Source organism: Podarcis filfolensis, assembly GCF_964270895.1.
Source record: "Podarcis filfolensis genome assembly, chromosome: 13".
NCBI lineage: Eukaryota > Metazoa > Chordata > Lepidosauria > Squamata > Lacertidae > Podarcis > Podarcis filfolensis.
In genome coordinates, this window is record NC_139615.1 from 27,077,698 (window position 1) to 27,105,354 (window position 27,657).

The following is a 27,657-nucleotide window of genomic DNA, read 5'->3' on the forward strand; positions in this document are numbered from 1 at the left end:
TGCCTCACTCCCTTGAATCCAAATTCTGCCAAGATCTGATGGATTGGTAGATTGAGCGAGTTGTGGACCACCTGCACTCAGTAGGTTGGCTTTCAGCAAGCCGATTATCCTATCAGCTTCACATACATTTTGGTAGGGGGGGTGGAAATACACATATAGAGGATGGTTGCCATATACTGGTAGTGATGATACAAGCAGTTTGACAGTGGAACGAACTGTTTTAAAAGGTGATGGATTCTCCTTCACTAGAGGCTTTAAAGCAGAGAATGGAAGACTAGCTACTGGGGTGCAACAGCAGAGGATTTCTGCAAAAGCAAGGGGTTGGACTAAGGTTACCTTTGAGGTCCCTTCCATATACTCTTACTAATTTACTGTACAAGGGCTATTGTAAGGATTACTGAAAGGACTGCGCATGAAACTGCATGTACAGGAAAACCTGAAATTACACTGTATAAATGTCAAGCATTCTTACTACTGTTAATTATTAAACAAAACTATTAAGCTTTTACTCCGATACCATGCATTGAAAATGACCCAAACCAATTAAATGATACTTTTGCCAGTTGTTTACTCAAACGGGAACAAAAGAAGTTGATTTAACATTTAGAAATTTATCTTATTTGTATATGAACAATAAAGCTCTTCTACAAACCTGGAGGAGGAGGAGACTCTTGAGAGTCCCACAGACTGCAAGAAGATCAAACCTATCCATTCTTAAGGAAATCAGCCCTGAGTGCTCATTGGAAGGACAGATCCTGAAGCTGAGTCTCCAATACTTTGGCCACCTCATGAGAAGAGAAGACTCCCTGGAAAAGACCCTGATGTTGGGAAAGATGGAGGGCACAAGGAGAATGGGACGACAGAGGACGAGATGGTTGGACAGTGTTCTCGAAGCTACCAGCATGAGTTTGACCAAACTGCGGGAGGCAGTGGAAGACAGGAGTGCCTGGCGTGCTCTGGTCCATGGGGTCATGAAGAGTCAGACATGACTAAACGACTAAACAACAACAAACCAGCATTTTGTTTCCACTCTATATTTTCCCCACCTTTGACTAATGGAAACATTTTTGTTAAGTCAAATCGCTGGTCTGCCCTGGGTTCGTTCCTTTTGGAATGTAATGAAATAAAGTTTCCTCTAGGAATAAATTTTTGAAATAGGAGTACCTGAGGACACAGGTGAAGTCCTCCAAGCACACACAAAACACTACCTTCTCTACTATTACACATTTGACCCCAATCTGTGATTAAGGCAATAGGGCTTCTAAGCCCATTTTAGAAATTAAGTCTGAATATTGCACCGTGTTAACTAGCCCATCTGATTTGGGAGATGAAGAGAAGCAGACACACATAACCTGGATACCTTCCACTGTCAACACTCAGCATTAGTTCCATATATGCCATCTTCCAATTAAGAATCTCTGCAGGCAGTAACATCCTATGACCAACTATTCTCATATTACACATCCACCCCAATATCTATCTACACAGTCCTTCTCAAGGTTCCCCAGAATAGTTATAATAAATCAATAGGCACCTGTACTGTATTTATCTTCATCATATTGTGGCTTATATTCTATCCACGTCAACTAGTAATGTAAATCAAAGCCTTCAGGAACTAATAGGTGACTAGGAATTAAAAGAAAAAAGCACCGAGAACTTGGATCATGTACAAGGGGTAACCAACAAGATGTGGTCCTCATCTGTTCAGCATGAGCAGAAGTCCAAGAGTCTGGGGATGCAGACTATTAGACAACTGAGCTTCTTAGACAAAATTGCAGATGAATGTTCAGCACCTACCAGTTCCTGCTAATATAAAACAGCTATAGTCATGAAGGAAATGCACTACCAACTTTATAAGTTTTGAAATAGAAGTTTCAAAAAAGGCTTCCCTCTTTCCAAAAAAGCTCTTACTTGACAATCAGAACTTCATCCAAGTAGAAGCCAACTTTTAAAGTGCAGAAATTGAGTTGAGGCAAACATTTCTATCAAACAAAATTTATTTGCATGTAAAACAAACATGTTATTTGAAGTACATCAAAAAACTAAAAATGGTCTATTCCTTCTCCACCTCCTCAGTCACCAGAAGCAGTATTTACACAATTGTTCACAAGAGTAAAGGACCTACCACGTACATGAAAAGAACCAATCTTAATCTCAGGTGAAGTACCTACACCTGAGATTAATAGGTTTGATTCTTTCCTATTTTCTGTTTTGTCTTTACAATACTGAAAGATGTAGGGTAATGTGAACAAATAAATGCACTTTTAGAAGTAAACATGAGAGATTTTAACACAGAAAAGGATTGTGTGATACTGGTATGTACTCCCAATTTTAATTGGTGGAACTATTCTTTGAATGGCTTATCTTTCTTCATTCCCTATGAAAAAAACATCACTGCTGGACAAAAAAAGGTATATTGTATTAAAAGTAGAACTTTATTAACATCCTGCTTGCATAAGGTAAAAAAAACAACCACACAATTTTGGAACCTGTTAGCATGGTAGACTTTAGACTTCCATGGAACTAATATGACTTAATCCAGTTTATGCACAGAGGGCTCATAGGCCACAATAAACCTAATCTCTCCCCTCTTTCCCACATATAATTGGGTGTTCAGCACTTGTGGGAAATGGAAGGCTGGTACATCATCCTCATCCCTCATATGTGCCAGGGAAAGAGCCATTATGACTGATAAGGGAATCCATTCATGAGCAAATCCTGCACCTCTCATACACTGGATCAAGGCTCGTTTTCATTCTGAAGAACCTTTTTGTATAACTCAAAAATCTACTACTGGCCAAGGTGGATGTCCACTGAAAAACAGAAAGTCTCAATTGTTTTACTTTGGGACCCAAAGAATTACCCCTCTAAAAGATCTGGTAGAATTCATGGTTCAAGAGCCATTACCTCTTTTAATATTTTAGACACTGTCCATACCTAAGAATTGTATTACATTGCTCCTCACAGCCTTCATCTTCCAAATACTTTCAACAATTCCATTCCAATTACAGAGGATACCAGAACTATACTGTGCGTCCCATCATGAAAACACCACTCAAATGTTGCTGCTGGGATGCAGCAAGATGTCCAAAGCCTTAAACAATAAAGCTTCTCATTTTGAGTTGCACACTGTTTCTCAGAACCCAGCTTCTTCCCTAAATGAAAAGAATACTGTAAAAACCATCATAATAAAGACAACTGCTGTGGCCTGAACATACACAGGATTACATTCTGTGATGTGGCTATCACAAAAAAACCTCTTGATCTATCAGAGACCTTGTACACACCCAAGTCGTTTGCAGTAAAATGAATTGTGTCATTTGCTCTGAATTTATGATTTGCAGTATCTTGGAAACTCAGGAAGCAGGTACACAAGTCAGGAAAACTCTGCAACATATGGTTGTGTGGGGGTACAGCTTCTCCATTAGAAGCCTCAATGCAACTTCTTCATTAGATAATCCTTGGTGGAGCAAACCTGTGACATAAAAGCTCCTAAGAGTGCAAGCAGTTTGGGGTGTACAGTTAGCTATCAAAAAGTCCTGCAACCGTTGCAAACCCAGCATGGGTGGTTGTATGCCAGGGATGAGGAAGCTGTGACACTCCAGAAGTTGTTGGATTCTGACTCCTATTAGTCGCAGCCAGCAGGGCCAATGGTCATGCAAATGATGATGGGAGTTATAGGTCCGGCAACATTTGAATGGCCACCGGTTACCACGTGGAGTTCTGTGTGACCAGGTGCTACCCTATTCTCTTGAGCATCAGGGAATGCTCCATGTGAAGATGCTACTGTAGAGAACAAGACATCAAGGTGAGGGTGATATGCATATAGTTCATGGCCTTCAATGGAACACAGCAAGGAAAATTCTAATGGCAAATCTTAATCCACCACAATACCATCTCTATCTGGTACTATGTGGTTATGGAAAAATTCTAGAATGTTTCCCTTGTATCTAGGTGGGAGTTGAAGTGCACATTCACTAAGCATATATTCTGACCACTCACACATTATAGGCTCCTTCTTAATAGGTCTGGAACCCTATATTACCTCACTGGCCTGTGAGCTGCTCCAGTATGCTGTTCTAGTGACTGCTGAAGTCATGTGAGAGGAGTCAAAGATGCAGCCACTTCACTCTGCCTAGGATTTGAGACAACTGCGAAGGGAAGTAGCTGCACTGCTGATTTCTCCCATATGACCTCAAGGTTCCTACTTTTCTGGAGTGATATGTAAAGGAGCCATGCTGCAGTGGATCTTATACCAAAGAGGAAACTGATTCCACACTCATGCCAACAAACCACACTCACCAAGGGGAAAAAGTGTCACTCCCACTTATTTTAACAGCATTCTCTCCTAGCTGGGTTTTCAACCTACTTCAAAATTAAAGGGGTTGAGAAGTCTAACAATCTACACTCACAGCACCAAACCCTCACTTTCTTCTTCCCCACTCAGTTGCCATCTTATACTATCCAGCGGTAACAGAGGAGACATGCATGGAAGCCAACAGTTTCCATGGAAGAAATCAATTTTATAATACAAAGATTAAGTGAAATGGCTGTAAAAGATGTAACACATCTATGTCAAATACTTCACCACCTGCATAAGGGCCCAACTGGTGCTATCCACTGAACAGTTCCATTTCAGATTTTATTTTTAATAGGAGATGGCAGTCTGCACCTTGAGAACTAGGGGAGATACCAGGAACTGAACCAATTCCGCTAATTAATTTTTGGTGTAAATATCAGAGTATGAATAACAAAACCCAAACAAGCTTAAATCCTGAACACTAAAAATATGCTCCAGAATGGAAATGTTCCTAAAAAAGTGAAGTAAAAGAAATGAAATATCTGCCCAAGTTTCAATTCTATCTTGCAAGTCCACAGGCATGTAACTCTGAGACAAGTGACAGAACTACACCGAATAGCGTGGTGCATCGATTCTTTGTGGTAGAGACTCTGATTAGATGGAAGTATGCATATGTAAGAGTCCATGTAAACTTCCAAGAGTTGAAGAATATTTTTTCTCTATGCTCCATTTGTCAAGAAGTACAGCCAAAGAAAAATGCTTGTTTTTACCTGAACCCACAAGGGTGTTGTTTGCACTCACAACTTTAAAAACATTTTTAAAACAACACTATATGAAACATTTAGCCCCAGCCCACTTCCCACCTGCCAACCTTGGCTAAATATTCTCAATTTCTTATCAGGGCAACATCCATGAGATCCTCATCTTCGTCCCCAATCAAAAAATCAGGGCTAGGCCTGGATGGCCTTTCTGACGTAAGAATGGCACTGCTTGTCATAGACAAAGACTGTTCTGAAGATATAGGAGATTTAGACCAGTTCTCCGTCTTAATGCTGTGAGTTTTCTTTTTGTCTCTCTCTTTATCACGATCCCTATCCCTATCCCGGTCTTTATCTTTTACTTTCTTCTTTTCTTTTTTGTGTTTCTTATGCTTTTCCAAGCTGTATTCTGGAAGAGGCCGAATTCCATCATCAGAGCTGGGGCTGTTCTGATAGGATTTCTCTGCTATGGATGATCCCGATTCACTCTCGCTGTCAATGTTTTGCGGGGTATATGCTGGAGACTTACTGTGACTGGGAGAACAGCGCTCATGCTTTGGAGTAGACCCACTTATTAGTGGTGATCCATAGCTTTTGGAAGATGTCATCTGAGGCCTTAAGCCATCCCCACCTCCTTCCCCAGGCTTCTGCAAGGTAACTTTGGCTTTAATGCTAGGAGAGCCACCGTCATGTTTGCTGATGATAATCTTGGCCACTCCAGTGCTTCCAACATTCTTTGAATCAGATGCCTTTTTGGAAGAGTCAGAGGAGCCTCCTGAAACAGAGACTTTGGATTTCTCCTTGTCACTCCTTTCCCGCTTCCCCTGCAATTCACCTCCAGAGAGGTTGTGTTTGGAGGACATGGAGTGACTTGAGGAACTGGAACTCTGGACCATCTGTCCATCCATTGAGTCTTCCCCACCAGGGCCACTGGTGACTACACCATGCTTGAGTTTGTCAATCACAGCTGTCAAAGATGGCTTTTTGTTCCGGCTTGGGGACTTGCCTTTTGAACTCCCGTGCTGATTCTGAGATGAAGACATGGAAGAGCTGCCAGATGAGAAGGAAGATGAAGATCCCGCTGAAGAATTTGAAGAAGGGGGTGGCTTCTGGGACATGGAACTGGAGGATCCCATCCCTGAAGAGGACTTCATGCTTGAACTTGATCCAGTCCCAGACATGTGTGAGCTTCCAGAACCGGAACTAATTGGGGACTTTGCTTTAGACGACGGGGGAGTACCTGGAACGGGTTTCATCGGAGAGGCCAGCTTGTCAGAACCGCCCGAGGGTCTAGAATGAGAAGGAGAAATGTTTGGTTTACTCATGGAAGGGTTCATAAGTGATGAAGGCTTCCCTTGAGGTTTGATCTTGGTACCTCCAGAGCCGCTGCTGAGGCCGTGTTTTGTGATGGGGGAGGACCCGGGCTTTCCCACTGATTGGGTGGAGCTTTTGGACTGACCTGATCCAGAGCCGCCTTGGCCCGAGTAGAGGCTGCTGCTCATCTTGGACCCAGAAGACCCATCCGACTTGCTGCTCTTTATTTTGCCCGAGGTCGATGAGGAAGACGAAGAGGACGATGATGACGATGAGGAGGAGGAAGAGGAGGAGGAGGAATGACTGTGATGACTTTTGCTGCTCAAAGAGGAGACTGAGCCGCTGCTTGTGTACTGCCCATGGGAAGGTTTGCCAACAGTCACTGTTCCCTTGGGAATCTGGATGGTGATTTTGGGTATGGGAGGAGTGGCTACCCCAGGGGGTGTTTGAGACCTGCCTGAACTTCCAGGAGATTTCGAGCCGCCTGTGCTTGCTGGTGGGGTGAAAGGCCTGGTAGACGAACTATGAGAGGGAGATTTGCCTTCTGGCTCCACCTTCCTCCGCTTCTGGACCTTTTCTTTACTCTTCCCATCGCTGGATGGGGTGCGGCTGCGTTTTCCACCCTTGCCATCTAGCCCAGGGCCCGTTAAAGAACTCCCGGATCCATTACCCTCTTTGACCCGCTTCTGCGACTTTTCCTTCCCCAAATCTCCCGTGCTCAGTAAGGGGCTCTGGCTTCCACTATGATGCTCCATGACATCAGAGACCCCCAGAGCCTTGCTGGCAGCAGTGATAATACTAAAGTCGACTGTGTCCGCTTGGCTGCTTGCCTTGAACTTACTCTCCCCTCCATCTCCCCCCAGCACTTGCACGCCCAGAGTACTTATCGTTTGTGATGCAAAGCCCTTGAAGTCATCAGCGTCTCCACTCTGGCTGCTATCATCAAAGTACTCTTCTCCAAAACCACTTTGGCTCTGGCTGTTCAGGAGGTCAGGGTTGAAATCAACTCCATCAGGGAAAAACTGATTTGAAGAGTCACTGTTTGGGCTCACAGTGGCATCGGCAATCAGGTCAGCTGGATCAGTGTAAGGGTTTTCACTGTTGTTAGACTGAAAGACATCAGGATCAAACAGGGCACTTTGGGAATGCCCTGAACTTGAGGAGTCTCTTACTGGTGTTCCAATAGGAGGGCAATCTTCACTGGTGCTTGGTAGCTTGGATGCTTCCTCTGCTATGTCAGAAAGGATATCTGTCACATCAGCACCAATGCTGTCTGAGCTGGAGAGCCGAACCATCCTCTGAATACTGGGCTGGGTATGAGGTATAGACTGTGGATACGTTGTTGGTGGAGTGCTGCACTGACTGGGAGCTGGAGTAATATGAGGGGTATCTAAAGTGTCAGTGGTCATATTGACATCAAAGATGGGATTCTGGGAGTCAACGTCCATGGAAAACAGCTCTCTCTGGAAGTCATCTTCAGTTTGATGCTTGGGTTTCTCCACCGTGACACGTGATTTTTTCTTCTTTTGCTTGTTGCCCCCTGGACCCATTTCCATCCTTGGGGAGCCAGAAGAGGAATTTTGCCTCTCAAGTGGGCTGTTTCCATACAGCGTTGAGAAATCTTGAGCTGGATTGTCCTTCAACAGGTTCATGAGCATGGGGTGGTTCTTGGTGTTGCTTGCCGGAGATGACACAGGGGGAGGGGTATGGTGTGGAGGCGTGGGACTGGAGCCAATAGTGGAGCCCACATTGCCTGTGATTTGTAGCAAGCTTGTAAGGATAGGGTTCTGGGACACTTTGCTGAAGTCTTCCCCGTGGCCCACTGAATCATGCCGTTCTTTTATACCCATGCTCATCGTGAACAAGGTGGAGATGGGTCCCCCGGGGAAAGTGTTGGTTGGGGTGGTGGTGCCACTCATTGGGTTGTTGCCGGTCGTCATGCCATAACCTGGGCTGCTGGCAGGGGGCAGGTTCTTTTTCACCATGTCTTCAACTGTCTCAGCAATGAGGGACAAAGCTGGTGTGTCTGCTTGGATTGTTTCAGCCTTTCTCCGGATGGCTCTCATGGTCACAGGTATTGACATGCATCTATAAGGCAAGGTGGAGAAAAGCTGGTTTAGTGTCATCCTTGCCAGCAGTAAGTTCCCCCATGAAGCTAAAAGCTGTACTCATTATAAACAATTATGAGCAGTGTTAGGTACACCTCTATAGAGTGAGCCTGACTTCTGTACTACTCAGGCACACTATATACAGGAATATAAACTTTTACTCTTTTTTCTAGAGGCGAATTCTCCACCACAGCAACAAAGTAGCAACTGAGGAGTAAGGAAGCCCTACTCAATTCATTAAAGTTCTCATTAATAAATAGGTGAATGTACTCTTTTTAAAAGAGAGTTCCTACTTTATCTTCTTATTCCATGAACATGACAAAATCAAAGCATGTTAAGGCTTTGCTGAACTGAAGAGCCTGTTCAAGTAAATATGGCCTAAGTAAATATGCCACATTTTGAAAATGCTAAACTGAAGAACTGGCATCGTTACAGGAGGGATGGGGGACCCGCAGTCCTCCAGATGTTGTCCTATTGGCTATGTGTGGTGGGTCTGATAGGAATTGGGAAGTCCAACATCTGGTGGTCTATAGGTTACTCACCCCTGAATTACAAAGTAAAGTACAGGACAGACAGATCTAGGCACTCCTTTCATACATGGCTATGCACATTAATGAAACCCAAATTCTGAACTTCAAATAAATCATTTCTATTCACATCAAGATGAATTTGGTTATTTTATTCATTTTACTCCTTTCTCTAAAGACTATAGAGATAGCTTGAAGGCCCAGAAGAGATAGAAAACATCATTCTTCAGATTCAGTTAACAGAAGACATAAATTCTACATGTATCATTTCAGCATACATGAAAGTGTGCACAACATATAGAGACCATCATGGGTGAAAAACACATGCCTATTTTCTAGAAGGTCGCTGGGTAACCACAGCTAAATGCAAGCTGTAAAATATAAAGTGCATGCACTTTTCACAAATTGTGTACATGCTTCATATACTCTTCTTCCTACACAAAGTGTACAAAATTGCCTTATGTCACTGGTGCATGGACAAGCAGCTGTCTCAAACTTCTGCTCCTGGAGGAAAGCTCCTTATCACCAGCAGTAAAAGCAACCCACAGAAGACAGGACTGAGCCTTTTCCTTTTGATAGACAGAAGGGAACCCAAATGCCTTTAATAATTAGAAATCAGCAGCTGACCTTAAATCCAACTCTAAGTTGCAGAGAGCTTTTAATACCAAAGCACACCATCCAAGATAGCATAGTCTGAGTTGATAGGTAAGGTCTGTCAAAGTGTGGGCACGAGAAATTTTGAGAAAACCACAGAAGGATGGACTTGCTGCAGTGCCACAAATCTCCATGAGGATTATTGGACATGAAAGGTAACAGAAGTTCTAGTTACCTCTTTCTACTTTTATTTGCCATCTATTATATTTTGTTATAAATATATGTAGATAAATAGATAAAAGAAGGAGAAATGTAGAGATGGAAAGCAGGAGCTTCAAGTTAATTCTGGCTGAAAGGGAAGCTAGTGATTGCAGTGTGATGGAAGGCATGTGTCCCAAACATTTAAAGCAATCCGCCCCCCCCCAAAAAAAAACAGGAAAAGGAAAAGGTTTAGGATGCCATTGCTTTAAGGATTAGCCCAGAAACTTTCCTCCCTTGCGTAGGGTAGGCTCTCATTACTGGAAAAAAAAACTGCTGTGTATGTAGACCTTTACTGCTGTCACCATTAGAGCAGAATATAAAAAGGATGGTAGGAAAATGTTACTGTAAAATTATTTTTCCCTTGGTAAAACGTTAATGTAAGTGACCCCTGAGTTACCAGGTTTATATTTAACCACTGTCTTCAAAGATCAGTTTTGATTCTGGCTTAAGCAGTATGACATACCTTTGAACAACTTTAGCAATGAAGTCATCTGTGCAGATGAGTGCATCAGAGAGCCCTTTATACAATTTGCAGTTCACATGTGTAGAATCTTGCACATCCATTACCACTGAAAGACACAGAGGCATCACAGGGAGGTCATTAAATCGAAAATGTGTCCATCTTCATTCAATGACTGTTTATTCATACATATTTTTCCCCCTCTTAAAACCCTCCATCCAGCAACTTACCACAAACTAGAGAGTCATTTACAGGATGCTGAAAGGACACACTGAAACAGGAATCTGACAGAGGGCAGACTTCAAACTGCAGGATGCCTGGGGAATCTGGAAAGACAAAAGAGCTTGCTAGCAAAGGCCATGAGCTTAAAAAGTCATGTTCACCCTATAGATAAAATAAGGGAAAGAGAGAAAGATGTTCATACTTTTATTTGCAGCTCAACTAAGACAGGGAAAAATAGGTCAGGAAACATCTGATGGTGCATGGGTTGGGTAACAGCTACTCTAATCTTTTCAAAGTTTATGTTTATTATGTTAGCTGCTTCAAGTTTACTCTGGAAGGAAGAGTCTTCTATTAATTTTAATAAAATAAATATTAGTTTGGTGCATTGTGGGCTTTGCCTGCTAACTGCCGTGTGAGCAGTTTGCTTTAGGGCCTGTTTTCTTTTGTTTTTTATACTCTTGCTTAGTTTCCTTACTAACTGAATGGAAATCCTGAACCTGAACTTACTGGCTATCTGGTTCATGCCTCCTTACACTATTCAGAATTTTGATATGGTCAATAAATGCAAGGGTTGAGAAGCAACAACAGTACTAAGAGTACAAGTATTAACATACATAAATGGATAGAAAAACTGATCTTCCTAGGCAAGTGAAATAAATTGGAGGAAAAGCCAAAGGAGTCAGCTGCTGTAGTGATTCAAACCTAACAACATCTGGAGAAGACTGACAAGATTATAGAGACCAATATGTTTTTATAAATTCTTCAGGCAATGTACCATGGGTAGCACTCACCTTCTTTTAAGACACTCACCTTCTTTTAAGACTGTTCGCTTGACACAGCTGCCTATCAGAGTGTTGTAGGCCACCTGATGCCTGATCAAATTGAGGATGAGAGGAACCCGACTAGGATGGTGGAAAGCAATTTTGCTGAGCAGAGTTCCCTGAAGACTTCGTCCATCTGGCAACGGGGCATCTTTGTTGAGGAAGTAGCAGTGCTGCTGACCTGGCAAAGCCTGTTATGGAGAGGGCACACACAACCTCACATTTACTACTTGGTAAAGTATGGATGGGTGCTACAAAATCACACATAGCCAGGAGATGAAAACCAAACTATTGTTTTTGAAGAACAAAACTGCATTATTCATTTTTACGTTATTCCACCCTTTTCCAAAAAGTCCTACTAGTGGCAGTGGAAGGTGAGCAATGGCTCTAACAAAAACAGATACAACAAAAGCACTGTGTGTCCACAGTAAAAAAGGTAGGAACCAGTGCTATACCTTAGGCCAGGGTTTCCCAAATTTGGGTGTTTGGGGACTACAATTCCCAGCAAGCCTGACCATTGGTCCTGCTAGCTAGGGATGATGGGAGTTGTAGTCCAAAAACAACTAGAGACCCAAGTTTGGGAAACTCCGCTAGGTTGTATTTGCTTTCTTTGGGGCTCAATTATATGGCTTGCCTAGTTAATACTTAATCTTCTGGTACTGGGATGAAAATAAGATCTCATTATATACCATCTCATGCTATTTTTTCTAGACATCAGTATAAGTTTAGCAACAGCAGCATAATTACTTTGTCTTTTGAAGAGTCAGTTGAAAGTATTATCAATACATAACGCCAAAAATTCTCTTTTGCAGATCACTAATCATATCATATGAGGTTCTTAGAACAGGAATTGCCTTCATTCCTTTCAGTCCAAGGTTCAGTTTCTCTACTGCACTTCTCTCAATAATATTCTCTCTTAAAAGCAAACTTGAGTAGTGGAACATCTATCAGTTAGGAATCAAAATGGGGCCATCATTGGTCCAGCATACAGATCATTGGTCCAGCACACAGAGCAGGGCATACCCTAGATTTAGTCTTTTGCTCCAGGTGGAAAGGGTGGTGGTCTGGAAATAGGAGGGGTAGATTTCCCTCCCATTGTCATGGTCAGACTACTTCCTGTTGAGGTTTGGACTTGCAGTGACAACTCTCCCCTACAAGGGTGGAATGCCTATCCTCAGATGCTGATTGAATCCGATTCCTGACTGTTCTGGGTTTTCTCAGTAGATAGGGCAGGAGATCCTGCTGAGGCCCTAGTCTATACAAGCAATTAAGAAAACAACTTTCCATAATGGTTAGTTGATGGTCTTTGATTTTAAAATAAGTGTTTTCATTATACACAGATATGGTTGCAAACAGCTTTGATTTTTTATGAGATAGCAGGATGTAAATATTTTTCTAAATAAAATAACTGGGAAAATAAAAAGGTGTCCTGGAACCACAGTCATGGGATTCCCTGTTCCAAGAAAGCTTGAGCCTTTAACAGAAGTGCTCCAGATAAGGGGTGGAAAAACACTGCACTATTTTGTCGCAAATCCCCAGTTAATGTGTACCAGGGGTCAGCAACCTTTTCCAGCCGTGTGGGGGGCCATACTATATTTTTTTGGGGGGGGGATGAATTCCTATGCCCCACAAATAACCCAGAGATGCATTTTAAATAAAAGCACACATTCTACTCATGTAAAAACACACAGATTCCTGAACCGTCCGCGGGCGATTGGGCAGCATCCGGCCCACGGGCCTTAGGTTGCCTACCTCTGCTGTGTACTTTACGACCACTCTTCCCTGAAGTCTCAAGATAAAGAACAATGGTGGAACTTCACCATAATTTATACTGAAGGCAACATCTAAACCTACCACAAATTCTCTAACGATGTAAAGTATTCCAGTGAGAAAACATAGATTTTCTATAGTCAGATCATATAACCTGTCTAATCATGAAAAGCTATATATAGGATCCTGTATTAAAATTACTGATATTTAGCTGAATGTGCACCTAGAATTTACCAACCTTCTCACATTCTGTGGGTGAAGGTAATTTATGAAATCCCCACCTATAACTTACCGCATAAAAGCGCATATTATGATTCAATGGTCCAGGGTCATCTTCCTTGGATAGCTCAAACTGTGTGATAAGCTCATATAAGGGGACATACGTTGGAGGGGTTTCAAACAATGGAATGCCTGAGAAAAGAAAAAAAACTATAACCACCCACCCAGAGATTTGTCCTCTCATAAAATACAAGCATTAGCTGTTACCTACAACTTGTATTTGTACTAGAGGGGATCTCAATAATTTTCACTACAACTTGACATGAGAGATGCTTGTTGCAGCGTCAAATTTCTATAATCAGTTATCCAGAAACCACTTGTGTTTAATATATTCCAATGTGGATATTTGAATGCTAGGAACTGTGAAATTCTTGACATGGAGCTAACATGAAAATCAGCGTGATCTTATGGAGCGCTGCACCTGGGAGAGATGGGTTCAAATACCTGAACACTAATAAATTACACTAGTAATCTTGAAGAAGAAGCAGCAGCAGGATCTTAAACAAGTATATTAGTGAGATAGCCCTCCCATGATCTGTGTGAAGATGAATGAGAAAAGTAGTAGCATTAAAGGCAATCTAAAAGGCCTGAGAGTAATCCAACCTCTGTGCCATGGAAGGCCACATACTGGTCCCTCCCCAATTAGGCAAATTACATGTTTTTCTGTATCTGCTTGCTCTGAGCCATTTGTTTGACTGAAAAATTAACGTCTCTACGGATTTGGCTTGGATTTAAACAAACACAAAAAACTAGTAACAAAAACAGATTGAGAAGATTAGCTTTTAAGTGGTCAGTAGGGATATGGGGAAAAGGATGAAGACATCCATTTGCTCTCATTAATACAAGACTCTGCTTAGCATTACTCTGATTTCTTGCCTTTTCCCAATTGTATCATTTGGGTTAATCAGTTCCATGATTAACATTAGACACTTTGGGTTTTTTTAAAAAACAGTCTGAAGCTGCAGGTATATGGATCTAGGCTGCAGAAATGCTGAAGAACAGGGGAGCAAATATTCATATCAACCCTACATTTAAAATGCTTTGACTGCTGCCCTCTAGGTGTCAGGTTATGGCACCAAATACATCACTGATGCTAGCAAAACTCTATCAACAGCTTATCTGAAGACATGACTGACCTGTGCAGTTCTGAAGTTTCTGAATGAAAGCCCGAGAAACTGGAATAGGCCTTGGGAACTTCAAGAAGAAGCAAGCTGGCAAATCAACACTATTGGCACTGGTGATTGAGGAGAAAGAAGGTGTCCTAAAGAAGAAAAGATTACAATAGTATTACATCTGGGTTCATGCAAATACTTTTTTTTTAACATTAGGAAGGCTGTAAATACACTTTTATTCCAACAAGCCTTTGTTCTGGGTAACTAATTTATGCCGTTAGAAAACTAATATATGCATTGTCCATCTTGGATGACCTTATGGAATCATTCTAATTCATTATGGTAAAATAGCACCAACAAATGGTGCCTGTTTCTTACCCTTTGTTGTCCACTGGATGAGATCCCATAATGAGAGGGGCAATTGGAAGTTTGTTCATTGTCAGTGTTCCCTCAATTGTAACACATATGTTCATACCCAGGTAGCGAGGAACTGAAAGTGGAGGCAAGTGTTAACTTTTCAAACAACTGTATTAAATAAAAATAAAAATCCACTGCGCAGCAACGGGTAATAAACTGGATGTTATGCATTGCTTATCAGCATCATGCACTAAAACCCTGAAAAGAATTGATCTGGAGGGCCATAGGTTTCCTACACCTGCTTTAAGGAATAAGTACTTTAAAAATCGAGGGAGTGCCTATTTTACTCCACTTCTCTAATTTGAAAGACCATCAGGTGTGGTGCAATCAGAATAAGAGGGAAGAAGAATGGGTGCAGTGGCAGCAAGTTGGGCCAGCCATGGAAAAAACACACAAATGGGTTCAATTTGTCACTTGGCTGTTTACTACGGTATTTAGTCTTTGCAACAAGCTGCAAACTTCATGGCTGGGGGTTTAATGTACAAGGTCCACTGCAGGTCCAGTACTGACATTTAGGCTAGATAATTTTCAGAATACTCCATCATGCTTACAATCATTAACCAGAAAACCAGAGAGTACAAGCTTATGTTTCCTACTAATAACCTTTGTCTCTTAAAAAAACAAAACACAAACCTACTACTACTACAGTAATCTGAACTCATTATTTAATTGCCTCACTGTTAATCAAGACATGCACCTGTCAAGAAACTTGCCTGGAGTCTAGATAAATTAGTAATCCACGGGAATGTTAATAGGACTGCTTGTTGATAAACATCAGACAGTGTTGGAATATAAGAAGCTGTCAATACTCAACTGACTATATACTATACTATTTCAATATACAAACATTGGGGGGGGGGAATATCTATACTTAGAAAAACACAAATAAACCTTATACCAAAATAAAAGAAATCTGCTGCTTGGGGTTCAAAGAAAACCTTCAATATAATCCAAGGTGTGTTCAGAATGCACATTTGGAAGCAGAAAGCGTATCTAGAAACATACCGTTGTTCTCATTCAGAATAATAGGAGCTCCAGTACCTTCCTCAATCAAATCATAGGGTGAAACATAATACTTCAGATTCATCAGGTGACCTGAAAGAAGAAAGCTTGTTAATGGGAAAGGGAACACAATGGGGTTGGGAAGGTCAGAAGTGATGCCTATGTGTTGATCTGGACATAAAAAATTATGTCCACCTAGCATTCTATGTAATTAGGAAGGTCACAGCTCTTAGGACAAAGATCTACAAATTTTAGGGTTTGGGGGTTAATTTTTCGTACTACCCACCACCTTCTATTCTCTTTCGCATGAAGTTCCATGTATTCCCAAATCTCATTCTCTTATCTGTGAAGCAGAATCCCATCACTATGACTTACAGATCTCACCAGCCCTGATCACTGGCTATGCTGGTTGGGACTTTTGGGAGTTGTAGACAAAACTCAGGATTGACAAGGCTGCTCTACCATAGAATAAATTCTGTCCAAACAGCTGGGTTTTTGCTTCAAAGAGTGTCTTAGTTCAATAAACGTGGAAGACTAAAGGTCATCAACTACATTCCTTTTCCTCTCATGGCACTTAAGATGTGGCTCAGTCTTGAGAATATGCCACCTTCATATCATGACCTTCTTACAAGGAATTCAGGGTGGCATATGTAGCATTGTTTTTATTCTTACAACAATCCCATGAGAAAAATGGCCTGCTTAGTATCCACCAAGCAACTTCATAGTAGAGTAGGGATTCCAACACCCGGAATCAACAGAGAAACCACAGTCGTATACTGGCTATGAGCAAAAAAAACCCCAACAACCCAGTAATTTATGATGTGACTCATGTATACCTAATTTACCAAACATGTATTCAGAAGCTCTGAAGGTTCTTAGTCCTGCTGATGGCTATATCTGGGGTTGGGAAAGAATTTTCCTTGAAGTCACTTTGGCTGCAGATTCTGAGAATATTTTGCCTTTCCTGTTAAGAGGTAGATCACTTGCATTTATGGAGCTCTTTGCTTTGCTAGCTAGCAGTCTTCCAGTATGCATCTTTTCTCTGCTTATGGCATACTGGATAGGCTGAGCTCCATAAGGGGCTAATATGTGGATGGGTATTTCAACTCTTTAACAAAAAAAAAAGCATTGCACCATTTCACAAGTCATCTTTAAATAGAAAAAATGGGCAGTATTGTGAAATGGACTCCTCTTCTGTCACAATATACAGTCGCCTACCTCCACTCCTTGGGGTGAGATAGCCAACACTGCCATGCAGAATCTTGTCCAAAGGGCTTGCATTGGTGGCTTGCCTACAAGCAGACAGAATCAAAGACATATGATAAACTGGTGCAGAATTAAGACCCAAGACTGCCACAGTATAAATCTTTTGGATTGTTATCTTAGACTGAATTTGTAACATGCCCATACTGAAATTTTAGGTTTGCAACACTAAGATTAAAAAGAGGAACCCATTTTTCCTTCTGACACTATTTTTTCTTTTTACTACCATGGTGATAGGCAGTGTATGTCACAGGATAGACAGCTGGTCTTGGATATGGGAGCCTGGAAATCCAGTACCACCTCCTCATTGGACTTTAGCAGTCAATCTTTCAACCCCAGTTCCTCAAAGACCCAAGGTGGTTTGTTGGGTTTGTTTGTTTATCTTTCAGTTTTAAGACTCTGGATTCCATAATGCTACCTTTGGAAACTTAAATAGCAATTCAAATTAAAGAAATGTAACATGCAAGCTTCTTTATTAATAAGCAACTATTTCTATAGACTGCTTTAGGGTACAGTGAGTTTGGCTGTGTTTGTTGCATTCATCTTCATGTGAGCCCTTTAAACTTGATCATAATCTGCCATATTTACAGAGGGTGGAACTGAGGCTGTTGTGGCTTATCACGGGAATAGCTAGTGGATCTGTGATTCAAGTAAGATTTGAACTCAGTTCCTTCCAAGTTCAATGTTCTACTTCCTGAACAGTATTGCTGCTTAGGACATCAACAGGTAAATGCTGGGTTCATTCAGTAAGGCAAACTTCTCTTACCAGTACATCCCTGCCATCTTTGAAAGATCAAGCTCCAAGGACTGAAGAGCCAAGTACATTTTAGTTTTCAGTTTGCTAAGGAGAAAAAATAAAATATTATTTTAAAATTGGTACAGAAAAAAAGACAGAAAGATGCTTTGACGTGGCAATCCTATACACATTAACCTGGGAGTAGGTCTTTTTGAACTCACTGGGACTTCCTTCCAGTATACATGTATAGAACTGCACTGTGAGTCATGCAGAATTGCACTGTGAGCCAACGGGAGCACTGTCCAACCAGTAGCAGCCTTCCATGGAAGGTCGCTCAACTGTTATCATACAAGATCACAGACATGCCAAGGACTTAAGCTTCAGACTTTTTATAGCTTATGTAGTTATTTCAGCTGAACACCAGAATCTGGAAACGACAGGAAGGGAGACTGCTCTCGCACTCAGGTCCTGCTTGTGGGCTTCCCAAAGGCATCCGGTTGGCCACTGTGAGAACAATATGCTGAACTAGATGGGCCATGAGGTTCTTACATTCTTAGCTTTCCTATTAAAAAATCACTTTTTGACAAAATGAAGACTATATTCTAAGACTGGCCGTACTTCTAAAATTTCCAATGCACACAAAGGATCCAACCTTGGCTGCACAACTCCTCTTTTAAAAAAGATGCAGATTTTAGCCCCTTTTGTGTTCTTTCTAGCGTCAGTAATACTGCAGTTCTACCTTAGTTTCCTTTCTTGAAGTTGGGAGAGATGATCAAGAGCAGTAATGCAGGAAAGGGACGGGGGTGGCACATAAAGTAAGGAGAAAAGGAGCAGGTAGACATACAATTGGGCAGGGTTTCAACCACTATATGCAATGCTCTTACAAATATGTAACTGCAGGTGTTGCCACATCACAGAAATTATGACTAGTGGAATGCTTACTTGTCACCAGGCAGTTTATACAGATTGACAAGACCCTTCAGGTGCTTAGAAAATTCTTCAAAATTTCTCTCTCTGGGAAAGAAAAACATATCAATTTTAGAGAATCTGGAAGAATCATACATGCCAGAGATATTTATAGTTAGATTTACCTAAGAGAGTTGGCAAAAGGAGTCAATTTCAACATTTTAGCTCCAAAAGCACATCCTACTACAGCACTCCTCCAGAAAATTCCAATATGCATGATACAATTCATAGGAAAAATAGATAGGCACCCCCCCCATACTGGAGGGTTGCAAGTACTGAAGCTTCCCTTTCAGTATCCTTACTTTGAAATGTTATGGCCCAAGCTGCTTGCCTATGGTGCTGTGCCCTCTCAAGCTGTATGTAGGCTTCAGTGCTCTTTTGCTGGCTACTTGTCCTCCTGGGCCTTCTCAAAACTCTCTGAGAGGACTTTTTCCCTATGTGACTCTCATAGCCCTGAAACCACTATTCTGAAGGAGAATTTCTAAGAGAGAAATCTTTAGAACAAAACAAATTACTGTAAGGCCTAGGTGGTTGCCACAACAACCCTATTCTCCTGATAGAAGAGAAATATGACAAGTTCACCAGTGCAGTGCCTGATGATGCCTGCCAGTATCTATGGCGCCTGCCAAAGGTCTCAGAAAATACCCCTTCAAAAAGTCACAATGCATGAGAGACTATTTGCTCTTCCCCCTCTGCTGCTATTTGCACTGGCTTGGCCTCTCCTAGACACGCACCCAGCAGCCATTTTGTGCTATACTATGCCCCTTCGGTAGCCATTTTATAACTAACATTCACAGTGCTTTCTTAAAATTCCAAATGTGCTCACTGGCTGAAAAATGTTGGTGAACCCTATGTACAGAGTGACGCCACTCCTAATTTCTTATTAAAGACTCAACCCTGCCTTCTTACTTAGGAGCAAAGGAGTTGGCCTCTTCTCAGTATATGAGAACAGTCTTCATATAATTCCAAAGAGGAAGTAAAGACCTTCTGCTGAAATCTATGTTTTTAAAAACCCCAAATGTGCAAGTTACAGTGACTTATCCAATGCATTTCAAAGACCTTCATGGATAAATAGGGACCTTTCAAACATGAGCTTGAAGCTGTTTTACAATTCTGTTTGGAGGGCAAGACAATCAACTATTTGACAATTTGGTGGTAACAGCAAACTATGGTTTGTACTAAGGAAGAAGTAACGCAATGAATTGGAGAGCCCACGGGGAGGATGGAGGGCCTTATCATAAGGCCCATTCATATAACACCAAACCCAACTTGGTGTTGTTTGAACCAGCTCAGTGAATACAGAATATATATTGGGTCTCTGCTGCACCAGTGTCAACATACTCTTCACATGTTGTGAGAGAGATTTGGGTCAGCTTGTACAAGGCTCAAGTCATAGCTAATTAGCCACCAAAGGCAGGAGCAACATACTACATCCTAAGGAAAACTGCATGCTTAAAAGGCTCGTTTTGGCAGGGTGGTGCTTTATAACAGGAAAAAGAGAACTGAAAAGAAACCTGATTATGGTGACCCTAAAAATTCCATATTGTCTGGATATTGGACTATTTTTTAAAGCAAGTAAATAAACATTCTGTTTCATGGTCTCTGATATGAGCTATTTATGCTGCTTTTCAAAAGGGCCAGAAACTGAAAACTGGATGAATATCCTCAGTTCATATGCACCCACTGTTCGTTGTTAAATCTAAGCAACACTGCTGCCTCACCCAGTTCTTCAATTCTTGTTCATTCTAAAATCTTCACCTCACCCTACACAATTCCTGAAAAGCACTATGGTTGAGAAAAGATCTGTACTCTATGTTCTAAAATAGCTAATATGGTGCATGAGTAAGCCACAATAAATCCAGAATGCTGTATATAAATTGTACAAGAGACATTATAGGAAATGGAGAAATGGTTGTAGCCATACAGCAGAACTGCACAGGGAGAAGGTATGTAGCCAGTAATGAAAGAGATTAGTACTCACCTTAGATGCTGCACCAGCTCTGGGCAACTCTAGAAGGGAAAATAAAAATGTGTGCTACAACTTCATTTGAAACTGTTGCAGTTATTCAGCACAATGGTGCTGGCTTAAATTGTACATGACTATAGGGAATGTCAGCTTCATGCAAGTACAAAACCCTAAAAACTTTCCTAAACAGTCCTACAGGATGTTTGGACAATGTAGAAGGCAGGTCAGAGGTATCCAGGATGATTAGAAATGACTGCAGGCATTTTGAAGGATGAGACTATAAAGTTAAAAAATGATATCAAATCTTTACACTGCTCCGACAAAGAATAAAAACTAAGTTTGGGGAGATGGCGAGAATTACAAATGGTACTAGCTTGGTTAGCAAGCTGTTTGTACCACACTAGTAATAGGGCAAAGGGAGCTTTGACTTCTCTCGCTACTACTGAGGGATCCAACATTTTATTAAAGGCTGGGAAATGATAGCCTCGGTTTTGAAAGAGTAGGTAGAATGTGAAAATGTGGCAGCTTGTGACTTTTTTTACAAGGCTAAGAGAACTTAAAGGGAATTGGGCTGAATAGATCACTTCCCTTCTGGAGAAGTGTAAAACTAAATGCAGGAGTAGAGATATATGGATTTTAGGAAACTGTTAAGCTCAGGGTTGATACATACTGTAGACTGCCCTGCGCTATCAGAACAGAGTGGGCTGTAAAAACATGTTTCTACAAAAAGTAGAAGGCAGAAGTTTGGTGTGACCTTCATACTCTACGTACCACAGGGTTTTCTCCATGATGGGCCACCTTAACATCGCACAGCTGTCCTGTAGGATCCAAATGGACTTCCACATAGAACATGTCTGACGTTATGTAACATTCAGTGCCATTTGCACTAAGATGAGATCCAAGACTTACACACAAGGAGAGAAAAGATATTCACACATGAAAAGCTTGATCAAATACCAATCAATAGCACATCAATTAATCTGTTTGGCTGGAGGCATATATGCTGGTCTCCCTTGAAGGCTCAAAATTGATAATAATAGGCTGCATACAGGTTAGTCGCACTGAATTTATGCTGAAGCTGCAATCTTAACCTCACTTTCAGGAAGTAAGTCACATTGACATCAATAGTTCTAAACAGCCATAGATAGGATTGTACTGTAAGTCTTGATTAACTTGTCCCTTTAATTCGTGTGAGAAATAAGTGCAACAACCAATCTTGATTCTAGTCCAATGTGTAGGGTACATACCTCTTACATTTCTCTTTCTACATAACCACCATGTGATTGCTATTTGGCAACATTCCTTTTTTTAAAAAAAAATTATTTCAAAACCAAAAAATGGCAACATTCCTTTCCACCCATCCAGGGCAGAGATGGAACTAAACTAAAATCTAAGTCTAATTAAATCAAACATTTGATTTGCTGGACCTCTCTGTAACAAAAACTTTGGCTTCTACATTCTTAAGCGTGTAGCATAAACAATGAATAAAAATAATACAAAAAATGTGATTGGTTGTAGTCTCAATTAGCTCTTAAACATAAGATACACGAAAAGTATTAATCTTACTCTGTGATGGGGAACCTATGGCCCTCCAGATATTGCTGGACTAAAATTCAAAACAGTCCCAGCCAGTTGGCCAATCGTCAGGGATAATGGGAGTTACTCACCCATTTTGTCTTGCAATAGACTCTAAGCGATCTGTCATGGCAGGTAGTGATGTCACTAGGAGGAAGATGAGCTTGTTTAAAGCCAAGTACATAAGCAAATTTATTCAAGTCCCAATAGGTGATATCCAACCAAGCCATACTCAGACCCACTGAAATCAATGGACAGTTGATCTGAACTGAAAGGGGGTGGAACACATAGAGGTTTATCTTTCCATCTGCTGGGCAGCTGGAGCTTTAACTGCCTGAGAAAGCCAGCTCACCTTCACAGCCCCTTATTAACTATGAGGTAGATGCAATGGCCAAGGCACTTCTAGTTGTCACTGAACTTGTGCCACATTCCAAAGATGCAGCCCAAAGACAAGACCCTGCCTCTTGGTCAGCAATCCTACAATTGTAATCACTTACTCCACAACTTGTGGAAATAAGAGTAAAAAATTGATCCTGAACTGCCCTCAGATGTGTACATAAGAGGCAACGTCTGTGTCTCTACTAATTTAATTAGTTACTTGATTAATTATACTTGATATCAGAAAGTGACAGAATTGCCACCTCACAGCAGTGGCTGTTTTAAAAGGTGGATAACCAGGATACTGAACTATGCAGAGATTCAACACACAGTCATCTGAGTGGGAACTTCGGGCTCACAGGAGCTTTTCGCTTACCCAGTTTCCCCATTGAAAAAATATGAGAATTACTATGGTACAGGCTGCAAGTTTTCGTAACTGGCTGAAACAGGAACATAAACTATCTTTCTTCTTTAACCAGACACCAAGTGGTTAGCAGTGTGTGATATAACATGTGACTATACAAACAGTAGTAATTGATTCAATGAGTCTATTGAACATGAGCATTATACATGCCCAGTATGCAGCTTACCCATTACAGCAACACAGAGCCCAAGAATGCAGTTATAAACATACAAGGCCATAAGTTCCACTAAATACAGTAGGACTTCTGAGTAATCATGCAAAGGGCTGTCCAATAACCTTGAGGGTATCATAGTAATTCTTTGCACCCATCTAGTACAAACCATATAAACACCTTTATTATCCTAACGTCAATCCCTCCTAGTCTTTTTTATTTTAACCACAAACACTTATTTATGTTTCAGAAGCATCTACCAACCTTTTAATGCCTTCTGCAAAGTTTCTAAGCAGCTGACAAGATTCTGGTGACCAACAGAGTTCATTACAACTCGCTTTTCCTATGTTCAAAGGTGATGAAGAGAAAAAAATAGAGAAAGTGTTCATGCACATTCAGCAATACTGTGAAAGGAAAGCTATAACTAAAACATTGGAGCTTTCAACTGCATTCCTGAAGGCTTCCACTTTGTTTGTTCTGGAAAATCAGTTCCTATGGGTGCTGTAAATAAAAAAACCCTCCACAGATGCTGGCCTTGTGCATTATAAAGCTAGACCATTGTATGAGTCACACCAACTCAAACCAATGACAGCTCAGAATTGTTCTACTAAATAATAGCAAATAAAAATAATGATTATTCAAAAACTAGATCTTTTAACTAAAACTTTCTGTGTTCTAAGAGTTACTAGGTTTTTGATAAAAGAATCAGCAATGACAGTTTCTTTGCAATTGTGGCCCATCACTGCCAATCTTCCCATATACTGCATAGTTGCAGAGGAATGCTAGGCACCTTCATCTAGGGAGTATTCACAATTGATATGGAACAGCAGCAAAGACAGTGCTACCAGAATGGAGAGCATGTCATAGAATTCAACCCAGAATCTTCTGTATCTGCAGGGATTCTGTGAAAGATGCACACATTCTGTGAAATATCTCCTGGCAATTTACTGTTGACAGTGTCCTCTCTAAGTAGACAATCTTGACAATCACTGTTTTATGAAAATGTGCAAGGAGATTTTATCAAATACTCCCATCTAAAATAAGCTAAACCCTTACCATAACTTGCCGGACAAGCTTCATGGTTTCTGTCCAAGGTCTACTGTTAGGGTTAAACTTGACATGAAGCCTTTCTAGAAGAGAACTCATCTTATTCAGTTTCTCCGTTTCTATAAGAGAAATTGCAAGTCAGTGAAGCATACTATATATTTGAATTTCAGTCCAGAGATGCAGGTTCACCTTCAATTTCCCTGCATAACCCCCAGAGAACATTAACTTGAGCTATGTGACCATGAATATACTAAAGTACCTTGCAGAATGGGACAATGGTACATGCAATCCAGAATTCTTTACAATACATGCCGTCAACATTAGGTAACCAATGGCAGGTACTGATCTATGTTCTCCATATTTCTTACATACAGGTGTAGAAGAGCTCAATACTGTCATAAGTAAAATATCAAGCTCAGGACACATTAAGAGGGCTTAATCCTACAGTGAACACAGCTAAAAGGGGCCTGCTTCATATTATTTAACCTCAGAACTTAAATCCTATGCTAACAATGGGATGGCAAAATCAAATGGAGGAGGAGTTCAATATGTTGTTGTTTTAAAGGCAAATATAGCTCAGTGGGTTTACAAACAGAAACCCTAAAGTTTAATATTTTGTTTCCAGTTAAAGGACCTCAGGTTGATTCTTTTGTATCTACTAGGGTTGATATATTTACTATTAATGCTCTCTGTGAACTTGTGATTCTTAAATGATGCATCCCTTTCTGAGACATTTATAAGAAGGCAGGTTAAACAGGCATTGTTTTCAGCTATCCTACTGGCAAACTAACAATGCTGTAACATCTAAAATGCACACTGCTGCCACTTTTAACATAGGAGGCTTCGCAAGGGAGCAATTACTTCATTATTTTTAAACCCCAGAAAGCAAGTTAGGCAGCATCATACATAACGAGCAAAAGATTTGTAAAGAAAGCTGTAGCAAGAATATTTACTTTCCTTTTTTCAATGGAAAGTTAAGTAACCTTTAACACAAAGCCGTAAATAGCAACTCACCTGACTGCCTGTGGTGAAGTAAGAACTACCTCCAGGTAACAAGGCAGGAAAGTTGTAAACCCACAAATGACTAAGAGGTGCATGTTGGCAGGCAGCCTAGAATTTTTTTTAAAAAAATGATTTCTTTTTGGATGTTGCTATTTTTCTGAAAAGCTTCAGAAATGCAGAAGGCATCAACACCTCTAAAACCATCTCCATTTGATTACGGGTATTATGTATGTAATTTACATTGCTGGAAAAGTTTCAAATTCTTAGGCAGCTGCTGAGTGACAAGTGTAGACAGCATATTTCTAGGTAGTAACACAACTGCAATTTTTTTCTTTCCTTGACATTTCTACCAAGATATCATCTATATCCAATTTAGGATGATCTTATACTGTCATATACTCAGTATATTGGTCCATCTAGGCCACTACTGTCTACTGATGGGCAGCTAAGCCTCATGTTATTTATTGGTCAGACAAAGGTCTTTCAAAGCACTGCTGATGGTCTTCTAACTGGAGATACTAGAGATCTGAGATCTTATGCACACAAAGCAAGTACTTTATTACTCTGCTATGGTGCAGCCTGGCGTGCTCTGGTCCATGGGGTCACGAAGAGTCGGACACGACTAAACAACTAAACAACAACAACATGGTGCATCCTCACCAGAAACCTTAAAAACCTACACTTCACTCTGTGTTTTGAAAAGCAATAGATCACTCCTTCTAGCATGTCCTCCATACACATCCTTGGGTCTGCTAGCTAGTTACTGCTTGCAGACAAAAGGCCTGAAAGAACCTTTGATTTAACTAAACATGGTGGTTAGCATATGCTAAAGAAACAACATCCAGCTTCTTTCTGAGGTTTAAGTCCATGAAAGCCCCTTTTTTTCCTACACAGCCCATCTCTTGCATGATGGAGGCTACATGATGCAAAGGCTACAGTCCTAAACATGTTCTATCGAGTCAGGCCAACTGAACATAGTGAGGTTTCCTGCCAAGTAAGCACAGTATAAGATTCAGCAGTAAATTCCACACTCGCTTCTAAGTTTTGGGTGTTCCACCAAGTCCCTTTCCACCTGCAGGATGGGGAGTCTGCTGGCTTCCAGATGTCGTTTGATCCCAGCTCTCATCAGCCCTAGCCAGCATAGCCAATGGTCAGATGGGCACAGCACCATCTTGAGGCCCATAGGTTCCTCACACCCGCCTTAAAAGCAAGTGGCAGAGAGAGATCGAGCACATTTAAATAAAGAAAAGAAAGCCAAACTCGTTTCCTGCCCCCCACTGAAGAAGCATTCAACTGTTGCATGCTTTGAAGATACTACCGTAGGAGCAGACTCCTAGCCCCCCCCCCGCCCCAAGTTCACAGGCACCGCCATTCAAATGGCGTGCATGTGATGGATCTTGTGATTGCGTTTCACCCTCACCCCCATATTTTATAATAATAATAATTTTATTCAAGTCGACACCCCTGGATGCTACATTTAAAAAAGGGGGGGGGGCTTTTTAAAAACTCCAATCTGTACATAACTCCCGGAGAAGAATTCACAAATGAGGTCCGAGGTCTTCCCGGAAGCTCTTTCCTCCCGTCCACGGAAGGAAAGGGAGGCGACTCATGAACCTGCCCCGTAGCTCTCTTTGAGCGAGGAGCTGTGAGGCCCTTCTGACCTCTTCGCCAGAGAACTTCCGATGCTTTTCCGCAGCCCAAAGGACTGGGCGGCGTTGGCGGGCGAGGGGACGGGGGGCACCTTAATGAAATCTACAAACCGCCGCTCGGACTCCCGCCCCCCCTCTTGGTCGAAGGGGCCTGGTTTTCCTACGAAAGTCGAGCACCCTCACCCGCAGCATTTGCTAAAGGAAAGCGAGAGATCTTGACCCTCCCCCCGGTCACTCACCCTCGGCGCCCCCTTGGGCCGCCTTCATCCCTCAGGAGCGTGGTGGGGCGGGAGAGGGGCCAGGTGCCCCCCTCCGCTCTCCCTCATGTGGAGGTGGGGGGGAGAGGGCCTCTCCCGCTCCGAGGTGGAGGCGGCGAGGCCGGGGCGAGAGCAGCAGTTGGCCTGAGATGCTACCCCGCAGCAACCGCCATTCCGCCGCCGGCCGCGCGAGACCAAGTCTCGCTGCTTCTCGCGGGATTCGATAAAAAAGGGGAGGGGAGAAAGTTCACAAGGAAATCCCGCGGTGCGGCCAACCGGCAAAGGCTAGGGGAAGCTC

The 27,657-nt window shown here is 41.7% G+C and overlaps 1 protein-coding gene across 2 annotated transcripts; it reads right to left on the minus strand.

Annotated features, from left to right (window-relative positions):
- Positions 1-1,979: 1,979 nt before the first annotated feature.
- On the minus strand, positions 1,980-27,577 carry MED1 (mediator complex subunit 1). 2 transcript variants are annotated; one of them, XM_083582408.1, is made up of 17 exons: positions 27,342-27,577; positions 24,461-24,570; positions 23,669-23,747; positions 22,544-22,598; positions 21,648-21,780; positions 20,892-20,920; positions 18,887-18,958; positions 17,975-18,049; positions 17,164-17,237; positions 15,949-16,038; positions 14,905-15,016; positions 14,551-14,675; positions 13,428-13,546; positions 11,355-11,556; positions 10,553-10,648; positions 10,326-10,431; positions 1,980-8,460 (listed from the first exon to the last, which is right to left on the minus strand). In XM_083582408.1, the coding sequence occupies exons 1-17, from the start codon at positions 27,367-27,369 to the stop codon at positions 5,187-5,189; spliced, it is 4,779 nt and encodes a 1,592-aa protein (XP_083438534.1). In that variant the 5' UTR covers positions 27,370-27,577; the 3' UTR covers positions 1,980-5,186. The 2 variants fall into 2 exon arrangements, with proteins under 2 accessions (XP_083438534.1, XP_083438535.1); XM_083582409.1 differs by having other exon boundaries at positions 24,461-26,020; positions 26,099-27,566.
- Positions 27,578-27,657: the final 80 nt, after the last annotated feature.